Source organism: Aristolochia californica, unplaced genomic scaffold (genome assembly GCF_029961685.1).
Source record: "Aristolochia californica isolate CCGP_79_NKW_82.1479 unplaced genomic scaffold, dmAriCali1.0.hap1 SCAF_11, whole genome shotgun sequence".
NCBI classification, from domain to species: domain Eukaryota; kingdom Viridiplantae; phylum Streptophyta; class Magnoliopsida; order Piperales; family Aristolochiaceae; genus Aristolochia; species Aristolochia californica.
The window spans coordinates 13,884,064-13,910,041 of NW_027181782.1; the positions used below are offsets into that span (position 1 = coordinate 13,884,064).

Sequence of the window (25,978 nt, forward strand, 5' to 3'; positions counted from 1 at the left end):
TTAAAATAGAAGAAAATAAATATTTATTTGATAAATACCAATATAATATTTAAAAAAATCATATATATGGTTGTCATTGTAGAAAACTGACTTTTAACATGGACTCATACATCTTATGTAGGTGTGAACCTAGCATCTTATTTAAAGATCATTTCTTAAATGAAATCCTCAAGGTATACACATCCAAGGTGGTCTTCTTCAAAACCAACATTATTTCTAACAAGTGACTGACAATCGACAGCTTGCACCCACCAATGGAGGGCTCATACCATGAAGAGGCTCGCTCATGTTAGAGCAAATTGACAGCTTCATCATTGCCACATTATTCAATCCTCTACATAGGACAAACTCCTACATAACTCAGTAGCATGATGTCTTTGCAAGTGCAAACATGTGGTAGCATTGACCAACCAACTCTAGGCCACCTCTCGGGTGGTACATCCAAAACTGGCACCCTCAAAATAGCAAATAATCGAGCCACACAGGTTCTCGACATTGCATCTACAAGGTCAAGTAATATAAGAAGAAAAATTCAAATATAAACATACAACAAATCAATATGCTTGGACAAGATGCAGAACACCAATCAGTAAAATGCAGCTCAACTAATTTGTGGCAGAAAACACAAAAACCAAGGCACAACAAGAATTTTTTTTCAATGACAACAAGAAAAAAGAAAGAATTTATTAAGAAATACATGGAACAGCCAGACTATTTGATAGGAGAAAAATGAAAGCAAATGTAGAAAAGGATTATCAAGAATAGATATGATAATATTATGCTTCATTAACATATTCTTGATATAGAATCTTATATGATATAGATCGCGATATAAGATATCACCAAGCACTACGTGAGTACAACTCCTCCAAATGACTGGCAACCACAACGGAAGTTCTGAAATTTAAATTTTTTCATCCAATAGCATCACCACCAAAGTTCCTGATAAGTTACTTTAAATAGACCATGTCAGACATTTGGTATTCCACACTACAAAAGAGAGCAGCCTACTTCCAACTACATGATTCTTTAAATTTTTGGTAATAGAAAAATCAGTTGAAATTGCACCTATCATGATGGAGATGTCCACTGGTAAGCATGATTATGTTTGGCCCATGTGACAATCAGTATAATCACAGTACCAAGATGAAGTAAGATTATAGATGAAATTGGATGAAATCGTGGATAACCAATGTGTGTAATTAGGGGTGGCATCGAGCCGAGCCGAGCCGAGCCCGAACCTGCCTATGTTCGAGTCGAGCTTGATTTAAATATTTCGAGCCAAGCTTCGAGCCGAGCCTAAAATTGTTATCGAGCTCGAGCCCAAAAATTTTAACCGAGCTCGAGCCGAACTCGAGCCTCAACATACATTTAAAAATTTTCAAAAAATATATATCAAATAAATTATATATAAAATTATACATACATTTTACATAAATTGGATATGACCTCTACAAAAAATTAGGCATAACCTATTTATATAATACATGTATAAGATTGAGGCATAACCTCTTCTTAAAATTGAATATAATTTATGTATATAATACCTGTATAAAATTCGGCATGACCTCTACTTAAAATTGGGCATAATTAATATACATAATACCTGTATAAACACTCCAAAAATACTCCATAAACACTCCATAAACACTTCATAAAATTATCTATACATTCCATAAACACTCCATAAAATAGTCTAAACACTTTATACACTGCATAATATTATAAACAATAATCAAACACAACAAAATTAAATGAAATATCACTATCACTTTACAATCACCCAAATAAAAACTATAAATCCATTATAAAATTACAAACTATAATTGTTTCTCTTAATGCTAGAAAATAATATACGTCCTTGCATGAGCAAAATCTCCACCTACGACAAAAACAAAAAAATAAAATTAGTTATTGTCAGATAAAAAAATACTCTTCCATTACTAGTTACTTGATGTCGTTAAAAATATTAAAATTACCATGATGAGAGAAATTTTCTATTACTCGCCAAAAAGATAAGATAAAAGACAAAATATAAAAAGGCACAACTCAGAAAAATAAAGTGGACATGCATGAAGAAAATAACAGCAAAATAAATTACCTCATTGGAATAAATTCTCGCTTTAGATATAACCTCGTCCTTCAGCAAAGTCTTCAGCACCTGCAAGTATCATGTAAAGCATAAGTTCCAAATTCCCCTCATCACCATAAGAATAATAATAATGATAATAACAACATCAATAATAATAATAAACCACTTGTGGAATACGAGACCAAATTCGCACCACTGGGAAAGGGGACTACACAAAGTACCGGTTCTTCTTTAGTACAAGTTTTACTTTCCCATAATTAGAAGTTGAAGCATAAATGAAATCAATCATTTCTTTAGGGAGCTTAGTATTTGATAGCTTGTTCAAAACAGAAATTATTGTTTCAGTCTCGAACCCAACAGAAACAGCAGCATATAAGGAATGAGGCGTCAAGTTATACTCATGCATAGACTCTGGCCTGCACAACATTTTTCCAACAAAATGATAATGAGCAACCACAGAGTTTTAAGTAGAAGAAAATAGAAGGACATCTTAAATACCGGCAAACGGGCTCAGCAATTGCAATGAGGAAATCATAGGCTTGCTTATACAACGGTGAGAATGTCTCAAGAAAGATCCGGCCATCAGCGCAAGCCCATAAAGGGCGGTTTGCATGATCAGGCTCTAACTCGAGTTTAGAAAAATCCCTCTTCGTCAGTTCGCTTTCATCTTCATAATCCATATTCCGTACCCATAAATACAATTGAAGCACCTAAAGTGAACTAAAAACAAAAAGCTAAAACAAAACGAAAAAACGAGCAAAAGTAATACCTTCACGATGATCCTCATCAAAATCTTCGGCATAATCAACATCATCATCAACAACATCAATTCGATAAACCTCCTGCCAAGAAAAAACAATCAAGGGAAGAACAGGAGAGCAACCAAATACATAACGAGAGTTGGGGTTTTCAAAATTATAAAACCTTAGTGGAAGTCCTGAGCTTCTTACTAGGCCGACCTTTTTCCCTTGCAAATGAAGAGACATGAAGACATTTCAGCTCGCAGAGAATTGAACCATAGGATTGAATAATTAGGAGAAAGAAAGAAAGTAGTACGATGTCCAGCCATATTTTATGAGTCCCACAGTTCGATGTAGTAACCGTCAAAATGAACGAGTTGCTTCTAAAAAGGGAAGAAATACTTTTCGGTTTCAGTATTCTCGATTCTAATTAGTTCTCTGTCGCTCACTCTAAGGGACACAGATGAGGGACCTATTTCTTTCTTCACTCGAAAGTGATTATAGGGGTGGACGACTCGTTCGTCGCCCCTTCTGACTACCGCCTCTGAAAAGAGCAGAAACTAAAAGACGAGGAAGCAAAATACCAATGCGATATCAAAGGCTGCTCCATGGGTTTTGACACAAAGCATGATTTGGTACTGCAAGAACATTTATCTAGCTAACTCATTTATGCAAGATACTCCGCCACCCGCTGAGTCACTTCATCCAAGAAGGATACAAAGCCTACCACACTTGTTAAACCATTACCATCAACATCCTGCTCTTCTATGAGATAGTTTTCGAACACAGTGGCATCGTCCTGTCCCCCTTGAATAAATGTGAGCTTTGGAGTGATACTTCTGTCTTGTTTCAGTTTGTTAATTGTTGTTCGCAAGAGGCCTGCACCAAATAACATTAGTATTAGTAGGTGAAGCAAAACAATCTAAATACTGTTATTGAAATCGTTAACTAAAAAAGGTCTAGAACCCAAAGGAGAGAGTAGGGTCCATCTGGCTGGTCATTCCAAAAAGATTATGCATATAATCCAAGAAAAATGAGCAATCAGATGATCCTTGATTTCCACTCGGTGGCCCCATCATGTCAGGATTACTTTCCTGTAACCCTGCAGCATTTGAGCTAAATATTTCCAAACCCACCATTAGACTCAACAAACATAATCTATTTAACATGTGATTGCAAGAATATGACCCCAGTTAAGATCACATATCGATCTGTTTCTGCACAAGGATGTCACATAACATCCTTATGGGACTTGACAAACAGAATGACTGGATTCTAACCCCCAAATCTTATGTTTAAATTTTAGGGCCTTCTGGTATGATTACTTGATGAACCACAAAAAGGAAACACATTTCTTGTGACAGTGCAGTTGGAATAACTTGGTTAAATATTTATGAGCTCACAATCAAACTTAACAACTAAAGGATTTTTTAAATCCTAACTACAGGCTACAGGTAGGAATCAAATTCCAAAACCTGGAATGTAAACCCAAATTTTATGCCTTCCTCCTAGCATCAGTATTTGAAGAACCAAAAAGGAAATAACTTAGAGTCTTGTGGAGGAGGAAAGGGGAGTGCCGGATCTGCTGTTATGCCTCCCTCCCTAATTCCTTGCTCCAAAGAAGCTGAAATTACCTGAAAATTTGTGCCAAACAAGGGCAAATGAGCAGGAAGGATCAATATAAAGTAGATTGTGGTACTCAAGTCTCCAGTCAGGACTGACCTTAATGTTTTTGACTAGTTTAATTGACTCGAAAACACAACAGTTTTCCTTCTTTTTCCCTTCTCCACATGTGATGGAACTTTAAGTAGTATAGTAAACCAGAAGGCATATTTGGCACAGGAAATTTATGATTCAACATCAATGGCAGAGAAATCATGTTCACAAACCATATTACCACAATCAAGTCAAAAAAATACTGCAGATAGCTAAGCATTTGACAAATTCCCCTTTTTTTTTTCTGAAATGGTCAATTCCATATTATTAAATGCATACAAAGAAAAAAATGCTAATGAGAAAACAAAACCAAATATATATATCTACACACACACACTCATCAACAGTGACAATTTACAGAATGTATCACACGGAAAAGGCACTAATGCATCAATCTCTAGCTTACCTAAAAGATGTAACACCCCTTTTACCTAGATAATGCTCATGTGTACTTGAGTTCATCCATAGCCCCTGGTCCAATTTTTTAATCCAACAACACTAACTGTTTTGGACCCAAAACGTTTAGATGAGCTTCAGGTATAGATTGTTGCCTTAAACCAAATTTCCCGCCAATGCTCAAAAAGCCATTCAGAATGGTGATGCATATTAGGCCTCTCAAATACAGAAGTGTCTTACTCAACCAAGATATTCCAAACTCTCAATAAAACTAGCTTGTTCTACACTAAGAAACAAATGAAATCTAATAATAAAATACAGCAAAAAAAATTTGATACGAAACAACCTTATGAACAAGGATTGACAACACAACTTCAGGATCAACGCTGTCGTAAAGTTCATTCATATTTGCAGCTGTAGCATATTGAAATGTCCTTATCCTTAAGTGCCGCTTAAGGGAGTATCTGGACCTAAAGAAAGTACATTGTTATGCCATAAAAAATGCAGTGAGAAGAATGTTGACAGTTAGGGGAAGACATTGACAACCACATTTCAACAATGAAAAAGGCCAAAACAGAAACAATATACGAGAAAGTTTTTCACGGAGTAGTTACCAACAAACATCTTTGAATTAAAAAAAAAAAGAAACAGTTTCAAAATTTTCTTTCCTCGAGTAATTAAATACTAGTACCTATCAATCATCAGTCAAAAGAATCCAATTCCACAAAATATTGTTAACATCAATGTTCATATTTTTTTCTTTCTAAAAGGCAAATAAGATTTTCTTAACAACTGTGGACAGGTGTTTCTTATAATTCAGGGGCATTCCTGTTATTGTGGTTTATGCTTAGAGCTTGCTTTTTAAGTTAATGGTAGTTCAGTCCCTCAACTTATTCTGAGTGACAGGTAGGCTTTTACTCACAGGTATTTTAGTCTCATCTTGTAAAAACTCATTAGACAAATTTATTAAGGGATGAAGGTTCGATATATATCCTAATCTCAGATTAACGCAAAGAGAGAATTCCTGTAGTTGGCTATTCTTTACTCCAAAACTTCATCTTTCCTAATTCTGATTATTTTAATGGTATCAGAGCCACATTGTTGTAGTTGTCACTGGGTTTTTATGAAACATTTTCTCCTGATGTCAAATTAAATTTCATCCAATTCTATTACTGTTAATAAAGGGTAGGACATTAAAAATGTCTTTTTGTTATGAAGATATTATTGTAAAGGCCTATATCAAGCAATATCCTAGATATGTTGCTCAAGGGGAGAAATATAGGGCTCGTAGATTGGAAAGGCAATATATGGTCTAAAACCGAGCCAAGAGTTTGGTTTGATAAATTCAGTCAAACGATGATAGGCTTGGGGTCTAAAAAGAGCCATTCATACCACTTTATCTTTGTTCTCCAGAGGGACAAAAGTATTGTTATCTTAATAGTCTATGTAGATGACTACACAACAAGAAAGTGAGAATATCAAACAACATTTTCAAACCAAGGATTTAAGACACCTGAATTACTTCCTCAATATTGATGTTGCATGAAACAAGGAGAGAATTATACGAACACAAAGGAAATATACAACTGATATGTAGACTAAGATAAGCTGAGAGAGGTTTATTTGGAGCAAAGTCAACAGAGAGTGATGCAAACAAATGCAAATTTGCATGATGAACAAAACCCAATGTTTAAAGATAAGACCCAATATAGACAACTTGTTAGCAAACTGAATAACGATCCAATGATTCAACCTAACATTTCCTATGTTGATAATGTCAGACTCCAATACCTAAAGATAAGACCCAATACTACAAGACTTGTTGGTAAGCTGATTTAAGACTCAACCTAATATTTCCTATGTTGATGGTGTTGTCAGTCAGTTTATGGAAAACCTGAGGAGTTGAAGTTGTGAAACAGATATTATGGTATTTAAAATGTGGACAGGGATTGTTTCATAAACCACACCATAATCTAGAAATAATGAGGTTTTCAAAATGTTGACAATGTAAAGTCTAAAATCAGTAGAACCTCAGTGAGTGCTTATTGCACATTTATGAGCAGTAACCTTGTGACCTAGAAAAAGTACCAAAACAAACTATACTAGCAAGGTCAAGCGTATGCCGCTTGTGAAATAATGTGGATTAAGTCTTTAGCGATAGAGTTTGGGTTCTCAATTGAAAACTTATGGCAATATTTTGTGACAATCAGGCTGTTAGTTTTATTGTTAACAATCCAATATTTCACGAGAGAACTAAATACATTGAAGCAAATTGTCATTTCATTCACGATGCAATTATGAGTGGCAAGATTATAACATGGTATGTTTGCTCTGCACATCAACTCGATGACATCTTTATATAGGGGTTGATCAATGTTGACGCAAAGTGAGACTTCCCAGAATTGGCTATTCTTCACTCCAAAACTTCATCTTTCTCATATCTGATTATTTTACAATAACAATGACCAAGATCTTTTTTGTGACATTAACAAGAGCATTGACCAAAGCAAAGAGTAATTATCAAATGCTGCAGCTGCTGTTTGAGGCTGGCAAAACTCATTTCTTTGCCAACAAAACCCCCTAGAAGATGCTTGAAGAAAGTCAAACAATCCCCTAAAAAAAAGTTTGCATGAATAAGAGAAACAAAGTAATGATGAAAATGGCAGCAAATTTCCAGCATAACAGTGTTGTTTATTGCTCTATGAGGGCTAGAGTTGAATAAGTTGCCAAGATAGTCTTCATCTCAGTATAAGATGTTAGGTCCGGTCAGAGAGAGAAGAATAAGTCCCGATAAGTTTAGCCTTGAAAACAGTAAGGTCTACAGGTTGAGGAGTGGACCTCCCAAATTGACTAATCAACTAAGATTTAGAACTACATAAAATTTTGGTCCAATGAAATTCCTTACCTTTTTCCTCTCCTTGGATCCATTCAGAGAGAAACAGAAAGCTGATTGCCTCACATTTGACTGCTAGAATGGAGACAATCAAGGAGTAGACACCACCATAGAACAGGTGGTAAAAGCACAATTTTGATCTCAGAGCAATCCTAGCCTAGCTGGTGGATGCAGTGTGACCCATTGAGGTAGAGTTTTTGATCCTCCTCATAGGCCTTAAGAGTGTTTACCAAATCTTTTTTCTAATCCTGTCATCATTGAGGTGATTTGGCTGTTGTTTCCAGCAGGATGTTCAGGGAAGTCCTCACCTTGATGCTTAATTCTGATTTTTGAGAAAATTATCGACCTTTATAGGCATTTGATGGAAGAGTTGGATGCCACTCTATGGGGATGTGAATCATCTAACTGATTTCTTGGAACAACAACTCATTGTGGGAGATTCCCTTCCCATTGCTTAACATTGTAATAGATTGGTTGTGCTATTGTATTTGTTTTCTTTAATGTCCTCTAATAACTATTCAGTTGTATGCTTTTTAAGTTTGCTTTTAACATCTTGTACCTCTCTCTACTAATAAATTACTATCTCGCTTTTATACAAAAAAAGAAAAAAGAGATAGAGAACAGCTAATAACTATTCAGTTGTATGCTTTTTAAGTTTGCTTTTAACATCTTGTACCTCTCTCTACTAATAAATTACTATCTCGCTTTTATACAAAAAAAGAAAAAAGAGATAGAGAACAGCTTATTACTCCTCTTCCCAAGAAACTCTAATATTAGACCAATTTCTGATCTCCATACACTGCTTCTATAATACTAATTACAATATAATATGAAAAACCAGAGAAATCCTTGTGATGACATAGTACAAGAAACCTAAAATACATATGATTCTGGGTTAAAAAAACTTTGATGTTTACACAACTTTAACTGTAGGTAAGAGCAATTATAAATTTTAGAGTTGATTAAAACACAGAATGACCACAAATGAAAAGACAAGGACTTCCTAGCACATGGCAGCTGGTTATACGTACTTGTTTTCAGCACTTGATCCTGAAACTGAAGATTCCTCAGGTGGCACAATGACAGTATACTGGAAAGCAATTTGTACCACAGGAGGCTCTGTCTGTCTGTACATGATTTAAGACATATTGTTTCATATTTCTAAAATAAAGACCCATCCTTCTCAGTATATGACATCAAGACAGGATCTGAATACCTCGAGAATCCCACAGAATTAGAAAAATCAAAGTCATAACCATAAGTGGCATAAGAGTCGCAACATATAATGTGCTGAACGTTCTCATACTGAGGATCTGCAAAGAAATGACCATACTATAGAAGAAAAAAGTAAATCAGACCACATAAGAGCAGCTCTTAGTTAGATATGAATCAGAAGCAAAACTTAAATGTTTTTGAAGATCTCCAAGACCATACCGAGCGTCCTGGCTGGAAATCAGAGGATGTTCTCAATCTTAGTATGCATCGAAAGGCATATGAACGGCTAAGCATCCGGTATCTGAAACATCAATTATATTTTCAAAAATGAACTTAGATTAAGCTACCCATGAAACTGTCAAAATATAGACAGTAGTGGACTATAGCTTATCCTTGCCCATTATGAGTCATATACTTGTGTTGAGTCATACATGTAATATCGGAATAAAGCTTCACCCTCTTTCAATTAATAAAACAGTCAAACAAACCAGTTTGAGGGTAATCTAGCACTCACTACCAATCAGCTTACTCATAGATGTTTTATTTAAGAATAAAGATAACGCAAAATTTTCATGTAATCAATGGAGAAGGTAGTGACCACACAATCAAAATGTCCATGAAAGCACAGAGCCTCATTACCATTGTGGCAGGCAGCAAAGACGGCAAGCCCTTTTTTACATTTTTTGGCACTCCAGACACTAATCTGTTAATTTCCCCTCCTCCCTTCCTCTCCCATAAATTTTTTTATGTAATATTAAAGAAATTCAATAGAAAAAACAACAACATAATCTGCCTTTATGTCTTCCACTATGAGAAATCAAGGGCAAAGAGCGGATGCATGCAAAGGCTAAGCAGCTTTCAGCTTCGTACCACCTGCATCCAAGCTCCAAATCACAACCACAAATAACATCATAAGGGTGAAACAAAGACCAATACACCAATTTGGTGCACAAACAGAGCTTCTAAGCCCCTTCCCAAGAAACATTTATAAGAGAACCAACAAAATCTAATGACTGCATCTTCCCCATCACTGCACAGCACTTCCTTTTCCTTCTCTCTGTCATTTTTATTTTTAGATAGTACAGAATAGATACATGAGCTGGCTACTAAAAACATTAGATGACTGCAAGGAGCCCATCATCGCCAGTCCATCTATACGAGGGGAATGCAATCACCCATGATAGGATTGACTGCTGTAGCCACTCCCAACGAAAGAAATATCATGGAGAATTGCTGAGCAAAGGGTGCATACCCAAGAAACAGCAAGAGAACTTTTTAAAAAAAAAACTTGTCATCGATCTCCTTAAACATATGTGAGAGCTTCCAAAATGGAGGGATCTAGCCTAAGCCCACTAGGTGACATTTGAAGAGGCTCCTTCAAGTCTAAGCAAGATGAAAAAGCAATCTCTAGACAGCCTCAAACCATGAAGCAGAGGCCACAATGCTTGAACAGTCTCATGGTTTCCTCCACATCCCCTCCCTCACTCTGCATTTAGTGCTATGAAATCCATCTGCAAGCTCACTCAGTTTTTTTAGTGGATTACGAATTGATGTCCAGAAAGATAACTTCACCAGATGTTTGCTTGATCCTGGGTCAGAGGTCTACATGCATATGCCAAACACACTCAAATTAAGGTCCAAAATTCCCTTCATCACAGTGGTACATTTTGTCCTTGAGACCTTAATCAGAGGCGTGCTTTGACCAACACTGGGATGGATGAGGCAAGAAACCTTCTTAACCACCTTGAGAACAGATACATTCTTAGGACAGGTTGTTGACCTCATGGTTTGGAAAGACAGCACATAGGGTCATTAACTGTCTACTCTCCGACAATAATCATCTGGTTGGCTGACAAGCACGAGCATCTCTCTCTCTCTCTCCACTCTTAATCCTATGGGTCAAATCAGGAGACAAAACAATTTTACCAATTTAAATCTCAAAACAATTGGCCAACAGCTAATTCGTATTGAAGATTTTTTGGATAAAGGTAAAATCCAGAGAAATATTGTCAGAATCCTTATAACTTATCTTCTCGAAAATTACCTTTGTTGATGAACAATAAACCGCTCATCAAACCACCCGCTCCTATTAGGAACTTTAAATGGGATAATAATTCTGAAGTTGTTGATGAATTATTATCTCAGCTTGGAAGATTGAATCTTTCTGAAGATCAACTAAAACAAGCCAAAGAAGCAAAAGCTGCGAAGATTCTGAAAAGTATTCAAACATTAGAATCTCACTAAATGAAGGTTTTTCATCTCAAAATTCTGAGGATTTAACTCCTTCAGCATATTCTGATTCTGATATTGGTCAAAACTCTAATCTCAAAGATTTAGGTTTAACCAATGTCAATCAGACTGAAGAAATTCTTCAAGACATGATACAAGATCCGCGTATCCAAAAATTGGATTATGAGAAAAACTCTACTCGGAAATGGGATCTACCTAACAAACTCTATTACCATAGGCCTACACCTCAAGACCTATTGTATGAGGAGAATGTTTATTTAGATAAAAAATCTTATGATGGCAAATCCATTTATGAATGGAATATAGATGGATTATCTGAATATCAGATATTAGAACATTGTCACCGAATGCTTATGTATTGTACAATCTGTCGGCAACATAAGAATTTCGATCAAGGAATTGCAGAAATGCTTACTGCAGGGGTGGGATAATATCCTCACCCCTAAACAACATCAGGAAATTTATAATTCAAAGAAGGTTATCAAAACTGAATCTGGCCAAGCCTAACTAGGTGAGGACGATGCAGTTTATACCTTGATTTCCTGTATTGTTCATCATTTCATTGGAAATCTGACTTCCCAATCAGATAAGGGAAGAGAGGTTTTGCAAAATCTTAGGTGTCGAACACTTAGCCAGTTTTGCTGGTATAAAGATGTTTTCCTCACTAAGGTTACACAAAGACCAGATGCCAATAATGAATATTGGAAAGCAAAATTTATTGATGGTTTACCAACTCTTTTTGCCAGCAAGGTAAGAAAAAGGTTAGGTAATGAGGTAGGAATTATAAACTACCATCAATATACATATGGTCTCCTTACCAGTGCTATCATCCAAGAAGGGCTGACCTTATGTAATGATTTAAAGCTTCAAGCTCAGCTTAAGAAACAAAATCTTACTGGAAAGCGTGAGCTTGGTGAATTCTGTGAACAATTTGCTTGTGACACAGGTCCATCACCTTCCAATCAAAGGAAGGGAAAAGGTAAAGTCTCTCACTCTAAGAGACATGAACCCTATTCACACCAGAGTAGGAGATATCCAAAAAGACAGTCTCATCAAAAGACTCGTCATGAATCTAGGAGACCTCCTCCTCGTCAGAGACCACCTCCTAGAAGAAATCCTCCAGACAAAAAGAAAATTGTCTGTTACAAATGCGGTAAATTAGGCCACTATTCAAATAGATGCAAAACTAAAGAGAAACTTAACAAACTTCAGATTGATGAAGGATTAAGAATTCAGTTGGCCAAAATTCTCTTAAACTCTGATTCTGGGGATGATATTGATTATGCCTCATCCAGCCAATCAGAAGAAGACCAAGATTGTAGCTGTTCTCATCTACAATCTATGGCACAAATGCATAAAATTAATGTTCTTACGAATGAACAACAACTTGTGCTTAAGAACATTGATCAAGAGGAAGATCCTCAAACCCAAAGATATTTAATCAAAGAATATCTCTGTCTGTTTAGATCTGTACCTTCCTCCTCTAACCCGGGGTTAATCCCAAGCACAGAGTAAAAGCATTGCGGTATTCCTTTGATGCTTCACGGTCCATGCGTCCCTTGTTTCTGCCCGTTTATACCCAAGGAGGTTTCAGGGCTTTGTTTTCTTGGGACTAAATGTTGGAGCCCGTGGCAGAAGCTTAATGCTAGGAAATTGCACACCTCTCTGTGTCTTGCGTTTCCCATACCTGAAGGAGTAACCATAAAGATCTAAACAGCTTTGATCTAAAGATAAACCCCTCGAGAATTACACTTCTTACTTATTTTTCGTAATCATCTCCATGCTTGTGCTTTTTATAACTTTAGGTATTGTTCTTATCTGTTTAATCTTCACTGCTTTTATTGTCTGCTAAGTTTTATAGATTGTGTGGCTTGGTGTTTGTTTTTGTGTTTATACATAAGGGTATATTAGGCTGGAAACTGCTGGGTGAGGGCTGACAAACGCCTCTACCTCTTCGAAGCCAAGCGTTGCTCCCAGAAGCCACAACGCTGCTATACTTTTATGTTTATTTGGTTAGTTAATAAAATATTAAGACAGTTTTTTAGAATAATCTTACCCATATTACCTATATACTATATATATCTAACTCTTTTTTACAACTCCATATATTACGGTAGAAGATTTAAAATATAGGAACTTATACTAGTATCCTGTTTTTATTTATATAGTGGTTGAATTATTTAATTACTTTGTTTCCCTGCCAGAACAATTAGAAAACCTTTTAGTTTCTTACATATTTTTAATTGCTAATATTATAGGTAGAATATTAGATACATGATCTTTGTTTTTATAGCATTAACAATAGTTATTTGTAATCTTTTCATATTTAGTATTATCTGTCTTATATTATCCTTTATTCCTACAGAAGAGTAGTAGAAACCCCTAGGCAAATATTTATACCTAGAAGGCAAGTAATAAGAAAATCTCATAATAATTCACCTTTAAATACTCCAGACTAGATTAAATTAAATTAGTACCCCCTTTAAATTGGTATCAGAATCAACATCTTGTCCCTGTAAACTTCCAGGAAGCTGTAAACAACCCAATAATTCTACAATTCTTGCCCTTGAACAATAGATAGACAACTCCATAGTCAAATTAGATAATAAATTGTTATGCTACGAAGAAATAGATGAAGCCCTAACAAAAGTTCCTATCCAACACTCCCAGACTTTGCCTGAAGCAGTAGTACATACAGGCTTAGTTCAAGTTTCCGTCCAAACAGAACCTTACATCTAGAAAACCTCTTAGTCTCCTATATATTTTTATTTATATTAGTTGTGGAGTTATTTAACTATTTTGTTTTCATACCAGAACAACTAGAAAACCTCTTAGTCTCCTATATATTTTTAATTGCTAATATTATAGGAAGAATCCTAGATACATGATCTTTGTTTTTATAGCATTAACAATAGTTATTTGTAACTTTTTCATATTTAGTATTATCTGTTTCACTTTATCCCTCTATTCCTATAGGAGAATAGTAGAAACCCCTAGGCAAGTTTTTATTCCCAAAAGGCAAGTAATAAGAAGATCTCCTAATAATTCTCCTTTAAATACTCCAGACTAAATTAAATTAGTACCCCCTAAATTTGGTATCAGAGCCTTAAGACCTGGAACCTTTTAAAAAAGTAGATTATTTAGACTTAAGAATTTCATCAAGATTTGATATAAAATACATAGGACCTAATTGTCTTAGATGTCATTTTAATAGTGAAGAACACATATTACACGGAAATAATTCACAATTAAATAGTATCGCAGATCTTATTATAAGTTTAGGCAATAATCTACAAAGCAAAGTAATAGAAATAGAATTTACTTTGAACAAACTACAAGACGAATTAAGAACCTTAAGAGTAAAAACAGAAAAACTCTTTGAAAATTTAGATTATCTAAAAACTAGTAAAGGATCGCAACAAAATATTGATAAAGAGATAGATTTAATAACTCAGAAATTAAAAGCTGTCAAAATAGAACCTAGAACTTCATCATCAACAAAACCATGGCACTTTCACAGCGAGGTGAAGGATTTACCTCGGAAAAATTCTTCTAGAAATCTTAACATAATAGATAGAATAACAGGAAGAAGAAGTGTAGACCAAAGAGATATTCAGTTAGACGAAATAATCGACATAGACCAAGATATTACTTTCTTTAGTAATAATCAATTAAATCTCCTTAATCCTAGACAGTTATATAGAACAGGACCTTTGAATTTTAATACTGGATTATTCAGACATTATAGGGAAATTCAAGTTAGTTGTGTAGGACAGGATTCCGTCAACATAAACTTAATAGCAGAACAAGCTTTCAAAGAAATTAAGAAATTATATACTTTAATTCATTTTGGTTTAATTGTCATAGGGGTAAAAGGATTAGGACGAAAAAACCTAGGAACCAAAACTCTGCTCAGCATCTATGATGATAGATGGGTCGATCCTAAAAAAGCTATGTTAGGAATCACCGAAGTAGATATGAATCAGAACGGAGGAATATTTTATTGCTCCCCTGATTTCCTCCTAGGACTACAAGATTTCAGAAAATATATTAAAATAGGTATTCAGACAAAAGGATATGAATCCTTTGTAGGAAACAATCTTTTATTATGTATTGGATTTTTAGGAAGATGTACTTGCTCCAGTACTACTAGGTTTAAAGTTAAAATAGATAATGTACTTAATTTAATAGGTAACAAGGGAATTAAATTAATTAAGCCTATCAAATATTCCCCAGATATCTTAGCTGGATTAGAATGGAACCTTAAATTCAGAGAAGAAAAAAAAATTAGTCCTGAAGAAAGTATTATGTATACATATACAAAAGGTAATATAAATATTAGATTTAATAGTTATGAACAAAAGAATACAGAGGACACAGAATCAATTTCTAGCGAAAATTACGATTTAGTTCACATAGAAGGAGAATCAGAGACAGATGAAATAATATACCCTAAAGAACTAGAATTAAAATTAACAGAAAAAAAACTTTTTCATTTAGAAGAACACTTAATTAAAAATGGAAATCTCCAAGAGGAAGAAGATCTGTACTATGACCAAGAAACTAACATCAGAATAGGAAAAATGCCTCTAGAGCCAACAAAAGATGAAGAAACTATAAGTATCAAATAATACATGGATGAAGAAAGCTCTAATACTATTCCCCGAAATAGTTATACCACTTATCCACGAACTCCTCCTAGGGAAGTATATTATTCTGGTAATATGCCAAGGATTCCTTATAGTGACCCAGTAACTTTTGATCACAAGATACGTCCCAAAGGAAAAAGAAAAGAAATAGAAAGACCTATAAAGTTTCAAGAAATGGGCAAAGGAAATTTTTTTAATCTTTCAGCCCATGATCCCCAAGAATGGACAACAGTATTAGACCTTTGGAAAAATCAGGTAGTGTCAGACTATATTCAGAACTTTCAGTCTCAAGATGTAGAAGAAATGTACATATACTTGGAGACATTTTTAGGAGAAAGCGTAAAAGCTTTATGGGAAAGTTATGAAAGAGGGAATCCATAAGAATTTGGCCATCTAATGAGCCTAGGATCCAATCCCTATAATTTTGTTAATAAAGTTTATCAATTAGTAACAGGAGATGACCCTAATCTAGGATTTGTAACATTACAAAAAGATGCAGTAGTTTATTTAGAGCAACTTAGTTTACATAATTATAAATATGATAAGAAATTTCTCCAAGATTATTATTATACCTGTATTTCAGGAAATTCTTTCAACAAAGACTTAGGCACAAAGTTATTTAGGAAATTAGCAGGAGCACTAGGAAAAGAAATATATGATAAATGGCAAAACGTAGAAACAACAAATCCTACAGCAGTGTATTCAATAGGACAAAGAACCAAGTTTATTATGACCATCCTTCAAGAAAAATGTACAGACATTCAAATACAAAGACAACTTAAAGGAGATGATTATGGGATCTGTAAGCAGATATATACTACCCAAGCTTATGGTCTAAAAGACTCGGGACAGAAACTAAGAAAACATAAAAAATACTTCAAGAAAGGATACTTTATCCGTAGATTCAAAAGTAGGAAACCATATTTAAACAAAGATAGACATGTTAGAAGATTTAACCCAAAAAGAACCTATAAGAATAAACTTTCTTGCTATATTTGCGGCCAAACAGAACACTTAGCCAACACCTATCCCAAAAGACAAAACATTAACCCTAAGAGATCCACCCTTGTAGAAAATGTCCAACAAGATCTCATAGAAGTAGATGAATACATGTCAGATACGGAATCTATTTATAGCATAGTAAGTATCCAAAATGCACCTTTAGATTCTTCAGATCGTCTCCTTCAGCAATCTGAACTTTGCAATAACCACTTCGCAAATCCAATTTGGAGAAAACTTGCGCCTCTTTCAACTAATCATAGAGATCTGCAATAAGAGGAAAAAGGTACTTATTCTTTATAGTTACCTTGTTGAGCGCCCTATAATCGATGCATAGTCTCATACTTCCATCCTTCTTAGTCTGAAACAGTATAGGGGCCCCATAAGGTGCTTTGCTTGACCTTATGAACCCAGTGTCCAACAACTCACTGAGTTGTCTTCGCAGTTCATCCAGCTCTTTGGGCGCCATTCGGTATGGTGCTTGTACTGGCTTTCTTGCTCCGGGCTCAAGCTCTATGCAATGGTCCACCCTTCTCCTAGGTGGTAACCTCGCTGGAAGTTGTTCAGGCATGACATCTCTATATGCATGCAGTACGACTTGTATCTCTTTAGGGGTAGGCATGACCTCTACCTGCTCTATAGCACAAATAGAAGCAATGTAAGTAGAGCGGCCCTGCTTAAGACCTTTCTTAAGCTGGAGGGCTGATAGCATTAAGTCCTTTTTTGTTACATCTTTGTTGTCAAGTTCAGAAATAGTACAAGGACTTTGCTCGTCCATAATCCCCACTACGCCAACATGCGGCATTACAAATGCCTTACAAACCGTGAAAAACTCCATTCCCAAAATCGCATTGAAATCATCCATGACAACAATAGTAAAATTCAGAAATCCAACCCACTTGCCTATCTCCACCGGGACGTTCTTGGCAATGCCTTAGACTTCACGAGCAGCAGAATTTACAGCTTTCATTTTGCTCCCATCTTTCTCTCCTCGTATATTTAGGCGCCTAGCCTCCTCCGACGAAAGGAAGTTGTGGGTGGCGCCAGTATCCACCACTGCTCTAACAATACGTCCAGCAAGTGTTAGAGAGATAAAAAGATGTTCTCTTAAGGGTCTTACCAGAAGTGGAGCAGCCTTCTCCTCCTTTGAACGGACAACAGCATGGAAAAGTGTTAAGGAGCCCAACCTAGGCTCAATCCTTCCATTGTTCACCTCGATTTGAGCAGCATTGAGGAACCTCTTTCTAAGACAATCCCTCGCATATGAAACAATGGACCTTTTTTTGTTTGTCCCCTCGTTTCTTCTCTTCCAGCCTAGCCTTGGCGTCCTTTGCCCATGACTTCTTTTCCCCTTTCTCCTTCTTCTTAAAATTCGTTTTACCATTGTTATTTTCCTTAGGCACTTTGTTAGCCGAATAATTCTTTCTCTCATATTCGGTTAACTTTTCAGCAGTAGATAAAGCTGAAGCTAATGTCTTTACTTCCCGTCTTCTCAATTCTTGCTCAGCCCACGGGAAGAAAGACATTAGCTTCAGCTTTATCTAATGCTGAAAAGTTAACCGAATATGAGAGAAAGAATGATTCGGCTAACAAAGTGTCTAAGGAAAATAACAATGGTAAAACGAATTTTAAGAAAAAGGAGCAAATCAAGGGATTTGAATGGAGGATCAAATCAAGGAGATTTGATAAGGGAGGATCTCTGCTCTCATTGGACGGAAGCATGAGAGAAGGGAGGGGTTGAAGCCTATAAATACCAAGGCATTCAACCCTTGTAGATTCATTCAGCATAGACGAGAGGGAGAGTTTTTGTAGAGTGCTGGCCTTCCACCTTGGACGGTCACTCCTTGTAATCTTCTCTAGTATTAATACAAGGTTACTTTCTCTTCCTATTCCATTGTCTTTCTATCTTTTCATTGCTCGTGCTTCATTTGAGAGGAAGGAGTTTGCAACGTTGATCTAAGGGGTGAGAGGCTGTACTACCTTTGACGAATTGAAGGTAGGCCATCACGGGAGTTGGAGTTCCGCTAGCCCAAGTGAGTTTAGGCTCATCTGACCTCGTGACAAACTGGGTGGGGGGCCTTGTACCTACCTCGGCGGAGTCTCGAAATGGCAGTGGAAGCGGATGCAGGCCCAAAAAGCCAAACAGCTCCTAAAGGCCCGTCTTTGCCGTGAGTGCCAGATTTACGAAATGAGGCAGAGGGCGGAACTTAGAGCCGCAGTTTTTGAGCTTGAGCGACCGTGGGAGGTTGTTGAGCGAGCCCCAACTCTCTTTTCCATCAAAGCCGACGAGCAGTTGAAGGCTTTGGCTAACAGGTCTCAATTTTCTGGAGGCTACGATCTGTGGTCGGAGCGGGATGAGACTCAGCTTTTTCATAACCAGGACAGGCTCCCTTCCGCGAGGTTTTTCCCTAAAGGGGTTGTGCACAATGTCAAACCGTATGGTATTATTGACAGTGTTGGGCGCACTAGTTATTCAGAAATGACGTACGTTGAGGAAGATTTACCCAAGAAGAGGAATGGGACTAAAAGATCGATTCTCTTGTTTCGATGCCCATGAAAAATAAGAAAGAAAAAAAAGAGAAATGTGGTTTCTCTTGTTTGGATGCACAAGGAAAATGGAAAAGAAAAGAAAAGAGAGCATGCATATTACCAACCACTAGTAATATGCATGGTCAGATTTTTAGGGAAGTTTCGTATTTCAGTCCTTCCTCAACCTATTTCTGCCATGTTCCATCTTCAGCGCTTTCAATCTCTTGATTGCACAACCGCATTTAGGTATTGCTGACCTGGGCGTTGCAGACGAAAGTCATGGAATATATGTCAGCCACAGGTAAGCTCATTTCTCCCATTTGATTTCCTTCATCCTTATTCTCTCCATGCAATGTAGTACAGAATTTATGCAACACAAATTATTTTGAGATCCTTTATGAGTTATAGAGCTAGTCATATTTCGTTTCTTAATAACTCTGATATGCAAGATTATCTCTATTTGTTTTCCATACTTTTAGGATTCTTTGAACTTAATATTAAACATGTATTTTATGGAAAGTTTTAAATGTAGGTTAAAGTTCAAACCCGACTCGAGCTTGAGCTCAAATTTGGTTAAAATTCTTGGGCTTGAGCTCGATTCCAATTTTAGTCTCAAAGCTAAGCTTGAGCTCGAACTCAAGTTCAAAGTATTCAAATCAAGCAAAGCTCGAACATATACAGGTTCGAGTTTGGCTAGGCTCAAGAGAGTGGGAAATGTATATAAAAGTCACATTTTGTATATAGGTCATGTTTTTATATAAGTCACATTGGCATAATATTATGCAGTGTTTATAAACAATTTTATGCAAAGTTTATAGACAATTTTATGCAGAGTTTATGTACTAAGGTCATGCCCAATTTTAAGTAAAATTTATGCATAATTTTATGCACAGTTTATTTGACTTGTATTTTATGCAAAGTTTTAAATGTAAGTTGGAGCTTGAACCCTGCTCAAGCTCAATTCCAATTTTAAGCTTAAGGCTGGGCTCGGCTCTAGCTTGAGTTTGAAGTATTTAAATCAAACCCAGCTCGAACATATGCAGATTCAAACTCGGCTCGACTCGACTCGATGCCACCCCTAGGCACTGCACGTATAGGCAGGGCACATACGGACTAGTGCCTGAACACCAAGGCATGGAGGCATGGAGGCATGTTAGATTAGTGGCAGCCAACTTTTTTTTTAATGATGATAAACTTATTTCAAATAAAGGGAAGATGCATCGAAGGAGACCTCCCCTAACAATAAGAGATTGAAGGGGGGACCTAGGCACACAAATCAGCAACCTAAATGGCTGATCCAAGTATATGAGACGAAGTACAAGAAATGGTGGATACAATATCCAAAATACCAAGAAAAATCTGCCAGTGACGCCACGGGGGGAAGGATGAGGTGGAGCACCATCCGATGACGACCTTGGAGTCTCCCTCCATGATAAGGATACCACTAAAGCGATCCTTAAAAATACACAAGCTGTGAAGGAGATCAGATAACTCAGCAATGGTTGAGTCAGCAATTCCGAGAGGGCCATAGTAAGAGAGTATGGCAGTGCCGCCCAGATAAAAAATCACCCCGCCAAAACCATCCAAACCCGGGTTCCCAAAGGCGCTACCATCAAAATTCAGCTTATAATTGTTCCTAAACGGTTTCTAGTCACGTGGGCCATGGGGTGTTAGCTGGGGCGGTTGTACATGAGGAGGCATGCGCCAAGAAGCACATGACCATTCGAAGGGGCATGTGGCCAGCAATTCCCCAACAATATATAGGGGGGCTGGATGAGTGCCAATCAATCAGACATTGACATAGAGACTCAAAGGAGCGCTCGAATATCTTGTATGTAGACAAATTTGTGTATATGAGAAAAGATTTATTGTGTGCCAACTATTTGTATGCAAGGGAGGCTGACTAGTGTGGGTTATCCAAGGACGCAACTAGGCCGACACAGGGTTAGATAGTGGTCTCACCAAAATCGATTTAAAAAAAAATGATCCCTATTAAAAAATATATTTTCTGAGTAAATAAGAACCTTAAGAGTGGACACTACTTCAGAATGTGTACATACGTGGTCATGGAATACAGGGTTAGATAGTAATCCTTATTTTAAGTGTGCTTGGTATCCTAGCAAAAAACAAAGAGCTAAATGCAATCAGTGTTCCCCAGAAGCTTGCATCCCTTGTCTAAAAGCCCTAGGTATAGAACCTGCAGACCAGACTCTCTCTCTCTCTCTCTCTCTCTCTCTCTCTCTCTCTCTCTCTCTCTCTCTCTCTCTCTATATATATATATATATATATATATATATATATATATATATATAATTCTTTAGGGTATATTATCTCATCTGTTTCTAATTCTATATTGATTAGGTCATAATTTTCACTAGAGATTGATTCCGTATCTTCTATATTCTTTTGTTCATAGCTATTAAATCTAATATTTATGTTACCTTTAGTATCTGTGTACATGATACTTTCTTCAGGACTGATTATTTTTTCTTCTCTAAATTTAAGGTTCCATTCTAATCCTGCTAAAATGTCTGGAGAATATTTAATAGGCTTAATTAATTTTATTCCTTTGTTTCCTATTAAATTAACTACATCATCTATTTTAACCTTGAACCTAGTAGTGCTAGAACAAGTACACCTTCCTAAGAATTCAATACACAATAAAAGATTGTTTCCTACAAAGGATTCATATCCTTTTGTCTGAATACCTATTTTGATATATTTTCTAAAATCTTGTATTCCAATAAGGAAGTCTGGGGAGCAATAAAATATTCCTCCATTTTGATTCATATCTACCTCAGTGATTCCTAACATTGCCTTTTTAGGGTCTGCCCATCTATCATCGTAGATACTAAGTAAGGTTTTAGTTCCTAGATGTTTTCGTCCTAATCCTTTTACCCCTATTACAATCAGACCTAAATGAATCCTTTTACCCCTATTTCTTTAAAGGCTTGTTCTGCTATTAAGTTAATGTTAACAGAATCTTGTCCTACACAACTAATCTGGATTTCTCGGTAATGTCTAAATAATCCGGTATTAAAGTTTAATGGTCCTGTTCTATATAATTGTCTGGGGTTAAGAAGGTTTAATTGATTCTTGCTAAATATAGTAATGTCTTGATCTATATCTATTATTTCGTCTAATTGTATATCTCTTTGGTCTACACTTCTCCTTCCTGTTATTCTGTCTATTATATTAAGGTTTCTAGAAGAACTTACTATTTCCGAGGTAAATCCTTCACCTTGCTGTAAAAGTGCCATGGTTTTTTAGCTAAGGAGGTTCTAGGTTCTATTGTGATACCTTTCAATTTCTGGGATATTAAATCTATTTCTTTATCAATATTTTGTTGCGATTCTTTACTACTTTTTAGATAGTCTAAATTCTCAGAGAGTTTTTCTGTTTTTATTTTTAAAGTCTTAATTTCGTCTTGTATCTTAGTTAAAGTGAATTCTTTTTCAGTTACTTTGTTTGAAGATTATTACCTAGACTTATAATAAGATCTGTGATAGTATTTAATTGGGGATTATTCCCGTGTAAAATATGTTCTTCACTGTTGAAATGACACCTAAGGGAATTAGGTCCTATATATTTTATCTCAAATCTTGATGGAAGTCTAAGGTCTAAATAATCTAATTTTTTGGAGGGTTCCAGGTCTTAGGGCTTTGATACCAATTTGGAGGGGGTACTGATTAATCTGGAGTATTTAAAGCTAAATGATTTGCAGGTCTCCTTACTATTTGTCTTCTAGGTATAAAGATTTGCCTAGGGGTTTCTACGAATCTTCTATAAGAATATAAAGACAAAGTAAAATAGATAAAACTAAAAATAACCAAATTACAGAAAACTATTACTAAGGCTATAAAGACAAAGATCATGTATCTACGATTCTAACTATAATATTAATAATTAAGAATATATAGGAACCTAAAAGATTCTCTATGCTTGTGCTTTTCATAACCTTAGGAATTGTTCTTATCGCTTTGGTACTTACTGCGTTTATTGTTTCCTAAGTTTTATAGATGGTGTGTGTTTAATACATAATACATAAAAGTATATTAGCAACGCTCTAACCCATGTCAAAGGTAAAGAATAAGATCCAGAAAAGCTAGAGCAGTTGGTAAAGAATTGGATCTTTCCTTCATCGAAATAGGTGGTATATGGGTTATAAGTACCATCTACTTGTTGGCTAAAAACTTGTTTAGTTGTTTTCTTGAAAAACTGAGGGGGAACGAGTCTTCTATGGATGATACATTTTGTACAGCCAGAGTCTACTAAGGCATCTAATATTAAGGATTGTTTATTAGGGAAAACAATCTTGGCCCTGACAAGTAAGCTAGAAAAAGATTTGTCTTGGTTGCAGACGTAGAAAGTTTCTGGTTCTTCTATGCCTACTGTAATCCCATCACAGGAGTCTTTTTCGATTGTATCTAATCTATGTTTGAGGAGAGTAATTCACAGTTTTCTATTTTTCTGGCCATAATTTCTAACTTAGTGTTATGTATCCTATTATGGATAGGCTGCTCTCTCTCTCTCTCTCTCTCCATCTCTCTCTCTCCCTCCCTCCCTCCCTCCCTCTCTCTGTCTCTCCCTCTAGATACCAATTCGGAGGGGTACTACTTTAATCTGCTTTAATCTGGAGTATTTAGAGGTGAATTATTTGGGGTTCTTCTAATTACTTGTCTTCTAGGTATAAATATTTGCCGAAGAGTCTCTACAAATCTTCTGTATGAATATAAAGATAAGGTAAAACAGACAAAACTAAAGATAACTAAATTATAGAAGACTATTGTTAAAGCTATAAAGATAAAAATCATGTATCTAAGGTTCTATCTATGATTCTGGCTAAAATATTAACGAATAAGAATATATCAGAGGCTAAAAGATTATCAACTTGTTCTGGGAGAAATATAAAATATCCAAATAATTGTAAAGCTATTATTACCAAGAACAATATGTACCTATAAGTTCCTATGATATTGCACAATAATCTCTTAAGGTATTATATAATACTCCTAAGTATAAGTAATATATAGGTAATATTCGCAAAACAAATCTCAAAAACTGTTTTATTATCTTATTAATTAACCAAATATACATAAAAAGGTACAGCCGCGTTGTGACAACCGAGAGCAACGCTTGGCTCAACTGAGGCTGAGGCGTTTGTAAGGGCTTAGCCCTCACCCAGTAGTTTCCAGCCTTATATACCTTTCTATAATAACGTCTTAAAATAAAGTAGTAAATATGAACAAAAACGAAAATACTCAACACACAATAAAAGCAGTAAGTATTAAGGTAACAAGAACGATGCCTAGTATTATGAAAAGTATAAGCATGAAAGCAATCGTAAGAGAAGGAAAAGATAGTTGTAAAAACTTCCAGAAGGTAGTTCCTAAAACGCTTTTGTCTTTTAATTTTCTGTCAGAACACTTAGCCAGAAGGTAGTTCCTAAAACGCTTCTGTCTTTAATGTTCTGTCAGAACACTTAGCCTCCCTCCCTCCCTCCCTCCCTCTAGCTACCAATTCGGAGGGGTACTACTTTAATCTGCTTTAATCTGGAGTATTAAGAGGTGAATTATTTGGGGTTCTTCTAATTACTTGTCTTCTAGGTATAATTATTTGCCTAGGAGTCTCTACAAATCTTCTGTACGAATATAAAGATAAGGTAAAACAGACAAAACTAAAGATAACTATATTACAGAAGACTATTGTTAAAGCCATAAAGATAAAACTCATGTATCTAAGGTTCTATCTATGATTCTGGCTAAAATATTAACGAATAAGAACATATCAGAGGCTAAAAGATTATCTACTTGTTCTGGCAGAAATATAAAATATATAAATAATTCTAATGCTATTATTACCAAGAACAATATGTAGCTATAAGTTCCTATGATATTGCACAATAATCTCTTAAGGTATTATATAATAATCCTAAGTATAAGTAATATATAGGTAATATTCGCAAAACAAATATCAAAAACTGTTTTATTATCTTATTAATTAACAAAATATACATAAAAAAGTACAGTGGCGTTGTGACAACCGAGAGCAACGCTTGGCTCAACTGAGGCAGAAGCGTTTGTCAGGGCTTAGCCCTCACCCAGTAGTTTCCAGCCTTATATACCTTTCTGCAATAACGTCTTAAAATAAAATAGCAAATATGAACAAAAACGAAAATACTCAACACACAATAAAAGCAGTAAGTATTAAGGTAACAAGAACGATGCCTAATATTATGAAAAGTATAAGCATGAAAGCAATCGTAAGAGAAGGAAGAGATAGTTGTAAAAACTTCCAGAAGGTAGTTCCTAAAACGCTTCTGTCTTTTAATCATCTATCAGAACACTTAGCCAGAAGGTAGTTCCTAAAACGCTTCTGTCTTTAATGTGCTGTCAGAACACTTAGCCTCCCTCCCTCCCTCCCTCCCTCCCTCTAGATACCAATTCGGAGGGTACTACATTAATCTGCTTTAATCTGGAGTATTTAGAGGTGAATTATT

At 35.8% G+C, this 25,978-nt stretch overlaps 2 protein-coding genes across 4 annotated transcripts; one reads left to right on the plus strand and one right to left on the minus strand.

Moving 5' to 3' along the window:
• Positions 1-1,665: 1,665 nt before the first annotated feature.
• LOC137944640 (protein transport protein SEC23 D-like) lies at positions 1,666-11,165 on the minus strand. Of its 3 annotated transcripts, none has more exons than XM_068790345.1 (6): positions 4,308-4,388; positions 3,580-3,711; positions 3,017-3,059; positions 2,862-2,934; positions 2,102-2,161; positions 1,666-1,882 (listed from the first exon to the last, which is right to left on the minus strand). In XM_068790345.1, the coding sequence occupies exons 1-6, from the start codon at positions 4,345-4,347 to the stop codon at positions 1,814-1,816; spliced, it is 417 nt and encodes a 138-aa protein (XP_068646446.1). In that variant the 5' UTR covers positions 4,348-4,388; the 3' UTR covers positions 1,666-1,813. The 3 variants fall into 3 exon arrangements, with proteins under 3 accessions (XP_068646446.1, XP_068646444.1, XP_068646445.1); XM_068790343.1 differs by lacking the exons at positions 1,666-1,882; positions 2,102-2,161; positions 2,862-2,934; positions 3,017-3,059 and adding exons at positions 5,291-5,414; positions 8,869-8,964; positions 9,054-9,169; positions 9,272-11,164 and having other exon boundaries at positions 3,066-3,711; positions 4,378-4,466; XM_068790344.1 differs by lacking the exons at positions 1,666-1,882; positions 2,102-2,161; positions 2,862-2,934; positions 3,017-3,059; positions 4,308-4,388 and adding exons at positions 5,291-5,414; positions 8,869-8,964; positions 9,054-9,169; positions 9,272-11,165 and having other exon boundaries at positions 3,066-3,711.
• A 7,853-nt stretch (positions 11,166-19,018) lies between these two features.
• Positions 19,019-19,507, plus strand: LOC137943633 (probable DEAD-box ATP-dependent RNA helicase 48; the record flags this gene model as incomplete). Its single annotated transcript, XM_068789085.1, has 1 exon — positions 19,019-19,507. A coding segment is annotated over one exon (489 nt), but the record flags the coding sequence as incomplete, so codon positions are not given.
• Positions 19,508-25,978: the final 6,471 nt, after the last annotated feature.